Genomic DNA, 8,644 nt, shown 5'->3' with positions numbered 1-8,644 from the left:
ACAGAAAAAAGAAAGAAAGAAAAAAAGACAAACATAAAATCCCCAGCCCAGTGAGGATGAGGATTGTAAAGGGACCCCTTGCCTCAGAGATGGGGAACTTGGGGTCACGTGACTAACCCAAGCTATTAAGCCCAGCAGAAGAGGGATTAGTTTACTCTTGACCTTCAGGCCTGTTCTCAGTCCCTGGACTATGTCTGATGACAATGGGATCTGGTGACAACTGCAAAACCAGTAAGTAGGGACCCCTCCGTTCGGCAAGGGGAGGGACGTGAGGGCTGGAGAGTGAGGGCAGAAAAGCAGGGTTCAGGATTGGGAGAGGTGGTCAGAAGCCCTCAGAACGAGGCAGTACAGGTGGGAGAGGGGCCTCCTGAGACCCGGAAACAGTAGGGAGTGAGCATAGAGTCAGGAGAGATAACCTGGTAGGTGAAACTCTAGAGGAAGTGAGAAGTTGAAGTCTGGGTAATGGTTAAGTTGTGTCTGGGTAATGAATGTGTAGGCACGAAACCCTGGGTTATAGTGCCTCCTGTAATCCCAGCACCAGAGAGGTGGGTGGTCCGAAGGACCAGAAATCAAGGACATGACTTGTCTCTGTATGAGGCTTCAGGGAATTTGGAAGCAGCCTAAACTATAGAAGATACTGCAGAAAGAAAAAAAAAAAAAAAAAAAAAGCCAGGCAGTGGTGGTGCACACCTTTAATCCCAGAGTGGGGGGTGGGGGTGAGGGAGCAAGAGGGCAGGAGGGGTTGGGAGGATCTCCGTGTGTGAGATCAAGACCAGCCTGTTCTACAGAGTGAGTTCCAGGACAGCCAGAGCTCCACAGAGAAACCCTGTCTCTAAAAACAAAATAAAACAAGCAAACAAAAACTAATACAAAAATACAACACCCCCCCCCAATCTCCTAGAGTATATTTTCCTGTATTTTAAACTGTGAGAGGATAGCAGGGTCCTGGCTTTGACCCCAGAGCCACATAAAACAGCCATGGTAGTACACTCTTGCCAAGCTAGCACTTAAGACACAGGGGTGTGAGGATCAGAAATTCAAGCTACTAGGAGAATCCTGAGGCCTCCTAGGATACATGAGACTGTCAACATAAAGAGACAGAAAGGTGGGAGAGACATGGGTTGGGAGCTGGGAGAGGGAGAAAGGGCTTTGGGGTAGAAATGACCAAGAGACTTTTTATATATGTATGAAATGGTCAAAAAAATAGAAAACAGGATTGATCCGGGAGAGGAAGACAGGATAAAATAAAAAGGGGGGAGGGGGACTCAGGAAAAATATAGGAAGCCGGGAAACTTACATTTAACCAGGGGGTTGGGAAATTGGTGGGAAAAAAAATCTCTCAGATGGCCTAGTCGGCCATCACTGGAAAGAGAGGCCCATTGGACTTGCAAACTTTATATGCCCCAGTACAGGGGAACACCAGGGCCAAGAAGTGGGAGTGGGTGAGTAGGGGAGTGGGAGGGAGGGTATGGGGGGACTTTTGGGATAGCATTGGAAATGTAAATGAGGAAAATACCTAATTAAAAAGAAAGAAAGAAAATGTTCTTCTATAAGCTTGCCTACAGCCCAATTGTATGGAGCCATTTTCTCAACTGATGCTCTCTCCTTTCAAAAAAACAAAACAAAACAAAAAACAAAACAAAACAAAACAAACAAAAAAACCCTCTCAGAGATACTCCTTCCAGATAAATTCGATTACCTGCTCTATGGGAGCCTGGGACTGGGAGGGCTCCTCCTCCTGCTTGTCATCATCCTGTTCACCTGCCTGTGCCGGTTCAGTCAGAGAGGTAAGCCCTAGAGCATCTCGGTCACCCACAGCTTGCCCTCCACACCCTTCCTACTGCTTGGGGGTAGAAAAGGCCAGAGTTGTCCAAAAGACCCAGGTTTTGGCTGTGGTTCCTATGGCAACCCCGAGCGAGGAGGGGTGGGGGCCCAGTAGGTGTGTTGTGGAAGGCAGTTCTGGAGTGGAGACCTGCTGCTCTGGCGTTGGGGGCCTGGGGCGAGGTGCTATTCTGAGATAGCAGATCCAATGTGAGGTGCTGTCCTAGGATGGATGAGCCAATGTGGGGTGCCATTCTGGCGGGGGGGGTCAGGGAAGGGGTCTTACTGAACCATTTTTTTTTTCTTCTAGTGAAGAGACTGGAAAGGAATGTGAGTCTAGGGGGACGAGGAGACAAGGGGGAAGGGTGAGGGGTGGAGCGGATGAAGGGGCGGGGGAAGGAAGTGGCGGCTCGGGGCAAAGTGGGCGAGGGAGGGGGGCTGGAGATGGGAGGGTGTGCGGGCAGGGGGTGAGGGGACGAGGGAAACCCACGTAGGGAGTGGGGCTGGGATGAAGGGGTGGAGCCGAGAGAAAAAGGAAGAGGAAGTAGCAGGAACGAGAAAATGAAAGAGGCAGAAAAAGAGGCAACCAGAAGAGAGGGAGGGAATGGTGTGTTTATAAGAATATAAATCACTCCAGAAGGACGTAGAGAGGAGGAGGTGAGAGAGGAAATTAAAAAAACAAAAAACAACAACAACAACAAAAAAAAAGGCAAAGTGGGTGGGGCGTGGGCGTGACTAGCAGTGTGGTTTAGTTAACAGTCCTTATCCAGCGGGTGTAGAACTGTGTTTGTTTCCCAGCGCAGCATAAAACCAAAGCGCTGGCATGTAACTGAAATCCCACATAGAGGCAGGGAGTCTGTCCTTCACTACATATTAAGTTGAAGGTCACCCTGAGCTACATGAGACCCTGTCTCAATAGAAGAGGGAGTTTGGGGCTTGGAGAGATGGCTCAGCGGTTAAGAGCACTGACTGTGCTTGCAGAGGCCCTGAGTTCAATTCCCAGCAACCACATGGTGGCTCACAACCATCTGTAAGGGGATCCGATGCCCTCTTCTGGAGTGTCTGAAGACAGCTACAGGTGAAGGAGAGAGGAGGTTCTGAGAAAGTATTTGCTGTAGTCAGGCATGGTACCTTGTGCCTGGAACCCCAGTACTGTGGGGTACAGATAGGCAAGCCCTAGGGGCTCTCTGGCCAACCAGCCTAGTGGAAATGACAAACTCCAGTTTTAGTGAGAGACCTTGTCTCAAAATATATAGATGGATAGATAGAAATAATGTGTAGAAACAGTTGGAAAGTTGATGTCCAAACATCCACTTAAGGCCTATAAAACACAGGCAGACACACTTATATAGAAACAAAGAAAGAGGGAAAGTAAGCGAAAACAGGTTCAAGAGATATAAAGAGGAGAAACTGAGAAAAAAAGAGTGAAGACACAGGGAGAAAGACAGGTGGGAGCTGCGGCCAGGCTGGGGAAGGATGTGTGGTGGTACCCCTGGTTCTCACATCATCCTCTGTACTGCCAGGCCCAGGTCTCAGGGCAGGAGCCCCACTATGCATCTCTCCAGCAGCTGCCAGTGTCCAGTAGTATTATCGCAGACATGAAAGAAGACCCCAGCACTGACTATGCCTGCATCGCCAGGAGCACACCCACTTGAGTGCCCCCAAAAGCTCTCCTCGCCCTGGGTGCGTGCTCAGTCACACTATGTTTATCTAGTAAAGTCTGGTTCCCCACTTCTGCATCAGGCTTCTCTATATGTGTCCAGCCCATGGCTCACCCTCCCACCTGCGGGCAGGGGCGGGGGGAAGGGGGTCAGTGGTCACCAAGCAAGGGCTCTTCTGAAAGCCAGTAAACAGCTTGTGGTCCCCGGGTAGGAAGGGAGAGCTAAAGTGGAGGTGTGTGTGTGTGTGTGTGTGTATATGTGTGAGAGAGAGAGAGAGAGAGAGAGAGAGAGAGAGAGAGAGAGAGAGAGAGAGAGACTGGAGAATGAAGAAAATATGAGAGTCCTAAGTAGGAGAGAGGAGCGGGTAAGGACTTATTGCTGGCCTCCTGAGAGTGCTGGATCATTGAGATTTAGAATCACTTCTCAGAGGCTGCCGGAGGAGTGGCCATGTTTTCCATGTGACAGGGACCTAGGAGAAATAGCAGGGGCTGCTCAGAGTTACAGGCCTGAAGCTCTCCTCTCCTCTTGTAATCTGTCCCCTCCCATTTCTGCTCCCTTGCCCCTGCTCAGCAACTCACATTTGCCCTGGTAATAGATGGTACTGCCCGTGGCCACAGAGAGAAAGCTGAGGGCATAGAATCCAGCCCGGAGGAGGATACTTGTGTGAGCCTCTTGCTCTGTGTTGGAGGCTTGCTGAGGAGGCCCTACAGCAGGACATGGAAATGGTGGAGAGGAAGGAGTTTGGGAGCTCAGAGCAGGGGACCATCCCTAACTCCCAGGAACACTGCATCTTGGGGGGGTCTCCCACCACCTCACCTTTCTCCACCAGCAGCCAAGTCCCATCTCCCGTTCTGACGCCCAGGCCTAGCACCTCCACCCTGCACACATAGATTCCAGCATCATAGCTTTGGGTGTCCTGTATGAGCAGCCCTGCCTTGTGGTCCCTAATGAACTGAGAAACAGAAAAGGAGACCAAGCGGCCTCCGAACCCCGGAGTCACGTTGCTCAACTCCATCCCCAGGGTCACTTTGTCTTGGTACCATGTGACAGAGCCAGTGGCCGGTTTTCCTCGGATGGCATTGAAGGGGCAGGGCAGGGAGGCAGTAGTGTCCTTCTGCACAGGAGTCTCAGGGGGCTGAGACACCCAGAGAGCACAGGATCCTGGGAAGAAAGCAAATATCCAGAGAACACTTACTCGGTTACTCCAAAAAGAAAAGTGGTCTCCATAGCTCTCCTTCCCCATGGTATGGGGGAAGGGCTGTCAGGACCAACACCCAGGAGTTTAAACAACCTTTGCTTTTCACCAATCTAATTGTTTAGTTTTTAAATTCTTTTACACACTGACTCCCTCGCATACACAGCCACCTTCTCTACAGACCCATTTTGGCCAACTCGATCCCCGCAATACACTTAGCGCTCATGAATGAGTGTAGCTGCCTCCGTGAGTTAACTTCCCGGTCGCGCAGCTCTAGGTATTATTACTGTCACGCAGCTCTAAGTATTATTACTGTGGTGGGCGTTGTTTTGTTTTGCTTTGATTTTGGCCTTGGCTGTATTAGGGCTTTAGTCCAGACCTGATGAATATTAGCAACTACCTCTACCAATGAACCACATCCCCAGCTTCAGGTTCACACCTGAAGCTCAAATCTTGGCTACATTCTATAAATTATTATAGACACTTTGGTTGCCTTTCCCACAGTTAAGAAAGTATTTTATTACATGTGTATGGGTGCTTTGGCTGCGTGTATGTTTGTATCTACAGAGCGTACTGGGTCCCCTGGAACTGGAATGGGTTCAGATGGTTGTGAGCCGCCATGTGGGTGCTGGGGACTGAACCTGGGCACTCTAGGAGAGCAGCCAGTGTCCCTAACTTCTGAGCCATCTCTGCACTCCCCCTCCTTTTTTTTTTAAAAAATAGAGTTTTGTATGCCCAAGGTTGGCCTTGAAATCATCACACAGCTGAGGATCACCTTGAATTTCTGCGTCTTCCGAGTACCCGGCTACAGGATGTGTTACCATGGCCGGCTGATGCAATGCCTGGGGTTCAGCCCAGGGCTTTCTACATGATGGGCAAACACCCTACCACTGTGCCACACCCCCAGCCCAGTCTCTTTTTAACCCTGACCTTCACTACGTAGCACAGGCTGGCCAGGAACTTCTCGTATCAATACTGGTTCTCATTAGAGCCTTAACAGCATAAATTTCCGAGGGAAGACACGGCTGTAGTTGGCTGAGAGCTCTAACACGCCCACGCTGATGAAGTAAACCAATTGTTAGAGTCTGCAATTCATTAAAAAAAAAAAAAACTAGGTACATTTACTGGTCATTCAAAGGCAGTGGTTCTCAAACTTGAAAGTGTATTGAAATGATCTGAAAAGCCGTTTGTGTGAGACAGGGTCTCACCATGTAGGCCTGGGACTCATTATATGAGCTAGTGTTGACTCACAGGAACTGTAATGCCTCTGGGCTTAGAGTTGGGCACCACCAGCACCTGGCTGGCTTTGCTTGCTTGCTTGCTTGCTTGCTTGCTTTCTGTCTGTCTGTCTGTCTTTCTTTCTTTTTTTTTAAAGCTAGAGTCTTGTTATAATACCTCCGGACCCAACCCATTCTCCTGCCTCAGTCACTTAAGTAGCTAGAAATACGGTCACCATCCTGGACCATTTGTTAAGGCTTTATAGAAGGGACTGGAGAGACCAAGGTGACCTTCCACAGGATCCAGGTCCTGTTCCTAGTACTGACAAAGAGGCTCACAATTATCTATAACTCCAGTTCCAAAGGCTCTAAAACCCTCTTCTGCTGTCTGATCTCCAAGGGCACCAGGCATACATGTGATATACAGACATTAACGCAAGCAAAACTCTCATGCACATAAAATAAAATAGTAGCAGGCTAGGCATGATGGTGTATGCCTTCAGTCCCAGCACTCAGGCCGGCAGAAGCAGGAGGATCTCTGTGAGTTTGAGGCCAGCCTGAGCCTGTTCTCGGACTTTTCATAGCAAGTTCCAGAACAGCCACGGCTGCATAGAGAGGCTCTGTCTCAAATCAACCCCTCAAAATTATAGTAGCTAGGTGTGGGGCTTATACCTATAATCCCAGCACTCGGGAGATAGAGGCAGGAGGATCAGGAGTTCAAGGTCACCCTAGGCTACATAGTGTCTATTTTTTTTTGAGATTTTTTTTAATTGAAAATATTTTTATATGTATGGGTGTTTTACCTACATGTATGTCTGTGCATCATATGCCTGCCTATTGGCTGTGGAGGGCAGAAGAGGGTGTCAGATCGCCCCGAGAACTAGAGTTACAAATGGTTGCTAGCCACTATACCGGTGTTGGGAGTTGTCTTAGTCAGGGTTTCTATTCCTGCACAAACATCACGACCAAGAAGCAAGTTGGGGAGGAAAGCAAGTTGGGGAGGAAAGGGTTTATTCAGCTTACACTTCCATATTATTTCTCTCAACTCATAATTACGTACCTGTATCCTCCTAATAAACTCAATAATCTAACAGACCTCTTACTCAGTGAATTAAACTTTCTTTTTTTAAAGATTTATTTATCATTATACATAAGTACACTGTAGTTGTCTTCGGACGCACCAGAAGAAGGCATCAGAGCTCATTATGGGTGGTTGTGAGCCACCATGTAGTTGCTGGGATTTGAACTCAGGACCTTCGGGAGAGCAATCAGTGCTCTTACCCACTGAGCCATCTCACCAGCCCTGTTTTTGTTTTTATGAGACAGGGTTTCTCTGTGTAGCCCTGGCTGTCCTGGAACTCACTCTGTAGACCAGGCTGGCCTTGAACTCAGAAATCTGCTTGCCTCTGCCTCCCAAGTGCCGGGATTAAAGGCATGCGCCACCACTGCCCAGCCAAAATTAAAAATGTTAAAGAAAGAAAATCAGCTGAGTGTATTAGTCCAAGCCTGATCTCTCAGCACTCTGGAGGCTAGGGGAAGAGGATTGAACGTTCTGGGCCAAGCTGGGCTACACAGCCAGGGCTACGGGATATAACTCACCTGGTAGCATTCAGGAAGCCCTGGCTTTGATCCCCAGCACCATGCAAAGTGGTGCACCACTGTATCCTAGCTCTTGAAAGGTGAGCTTGGGAGAACCAGTTCAAGGTCATCCTTGCCTATATATGAGTTTAAGATCAGCCTAAGCTACCGAGACCCTGTCTCAAAAACAAGCAAGCAGCCGGGCAGTGGTGTCGCACGCTTTTAATCCCAGCACTTGGGAGGCAGAGTCAGGGGGATTTCTAAGTTCGAGGCCAACCTGGTCTACAGAGTGAGTTCCAAGACATCCAGGGCTACACAGAGAACTCCTGTCTTGAAAAACCAAACAAAAACCAAAAAAAACAAAAACAAAACCAAGCGAGCAAAAATAACACCAATAGGGCTGGTGAGATGGCTCAGCGGGTAAGAGCACTGACTGCTCTTCTGAAGGTCCTGAGTTCAAATCCCAGCAACTACATGGTGGCTCATAACCACCTATAATGAGATCTAATGCCCTCTTCTGGTGTGTCTATAATAATAATAAATAAAACTTTGGGTTGGAGTGATCTGGGTTGACTAGAGCAAGCAGAGGTCCTAAATTCAACTCCCAACAACTACATGAAGGCTCACAACCATCTGCACAGCTACAGTGTACTCATATACTTAAAATAAATAAATCTTTAAAAAAAATGTCCTTCTGGGCTGCAGGCAACCTAGTAGGTCTGGCTTCTGGAAGAGACCACAGGAGACAGTGTTGTGAAGTGCTTTCTGCACCCTCAGGGTTCCCACCAGACACCCACTGGAGCATCTAAATCCCATGTCTTCCTTTCCTCCTTCTCCTGTCCCCACGCCCTGGTTCCTGAGCAAACACCCAGTCACCTGGATAAACCATGATGAAGATGACCAGAAGCACCTTGGCCATGTCTCCTGTTGGTGAGGCGAACAGACTTCAGCAGTGAGGTCTAAGTAGAGGAACGACTACCGGCAAGTAGGACTCACATGTGACTTGCCAAGAACCTCTGCTGTGTGGGATTTTGGGCATCATAGGCATGTCCTGCTAAGGAGAAAAGATGGCACCGATGGACATGCCTGAGGCTCTCTGGAGGCAGCTAGTGGACAGGTGGCATAGAAGGACAGGATGTCCTCATGTCTGATTTTTTATAAGATGGGGTAGG

General features: G+C 48.8%; 2 protein-coding genes across 3 annotated transcripts; one reads left to right on the top strand and one right to left on the bottom strand.

The window, feature by feature from the left end:
- The first annotated feature begins 146 nt into the window (after positions 1 to 146).
- Positions 147 to 3,560, top strand: Lst1 (leukocyte specific transcript 1). 2 transcript variants are annotated; one of them, XM_021149963.2, is made up of 4 exons: positions 147 to 231; positions 1,686 to 1,787; positions 2,132 to 2,151; positions 3,345 to 3,560. In XM_021149963.2, exons 1-4 carry the CDS (start codon positions 198 to 200, stop codon positions 3,474 to 3,476), a joined length of 288 nt encoding a protein of 95 aa, XP_021005622.1. In that variant the 5' UTR covers positions 147 to 197; the 3' UTR covers positions 3,477 to 3,560. The 2 variants fall into 2 exon arrangements, with proteins under 2 accessions (XP_021005622.1, XP_029327445.1); XM_029471585.1 differs by having other exon boundaries at positions 1,671 to 1,787.
- A 338-nt stretch (positions 3,561 to 3,898) lies between these two features.
- Ncr3 (natural cytotoxicity triggering receptor 3) lies at positions 3,899 to 8,391 on the bottom strand. The gene is made up of 4 exons (XM_021150130.1): positions 8,349 to 8,391; positions 4,299 to 4,643; positions 4,061 to 4,186; positions 3,899 to 3,951 (listed from the first exon to the last, which is right to left on the bottom strand). The coding sequence occupies exons 1-4, from the start codon at positions 8,389 to 8,391 to the stop codon at positions 3,899 to 3,901; spliced, it is 567 nt and encodes a 188-aa protein (XP_021005789.1).
- Positions 8,392 to 8,644: the final 253 nt, after the last annotated feature.

This window comes from Mus caroli, chromosome 17, assembly GCF_900094665.2.
Source record: "Mus caroli chromosome 17, CAROLI_EIJ_v1.1, whole genome shotgun sequence".
Classification (NCBI taxonomy): domain Eukaryota; kingdom Metazoa; phylum Chordata; class Mammalia; order Rodentia; family Muridae; genus Mus; species Mus caroli.
Note: the sequence above shows the minus strand (reverse complement) of the source record. Positions and strands in the feature narration are given on the sequence as shown.

What these genes read in the sequence shown, in the direction of transcription:
- Lst1 (XM_029471585.1), top strand. Translation starts at nt 198, where the DNA reads ATGACAATGGGATCTGGTGACAACTGCAAAACCA. An exon ending in GTGCCGGTTCAGTCAGAGAG is followed by an intron (nt 1,788 to 2,131) that starts GTAAGCCCTAGA and finishes TTTTTCTTCTAG; the next exon opens with TGAAGAGACTGGAAAGGAAT. An exon ending in TGAAGAGACTGGAAAGGAAT is followed by an intron (nt 2,152 to 3,344) that starts GTGAGTCTAGGG and finishes CTGTACTGCCAG; the next exon opens with GCCCAGGTCTCAGGGCAGGA.
- Ncr3 (XM_021150130.1), bottom strand. Translation starts at nt 8,391, where the DNA reads ATGGCCAAGGTGCTTCTGGTCATCTTCATCATGGTTTATCCAG. An exon ending in TTGGCTGCTGGTGGAGAAAG is followed by an intron (nt 4,187 to 4,298) that starts GTGAGGTGGTGG and finishes GTCCTGCTGTAG; the next exon opens with GGCCTCCTCAGCAAGCCTCC. An exon ending in CATCTATTACCAGGGCAAAT is followed by an intron (nt 3,952 to 4,060) that starts GTGAGTTGCTGA and finishes TATTTCTCCTAG; the next exon opens with GTCCCTGTCACATGGAAAAC.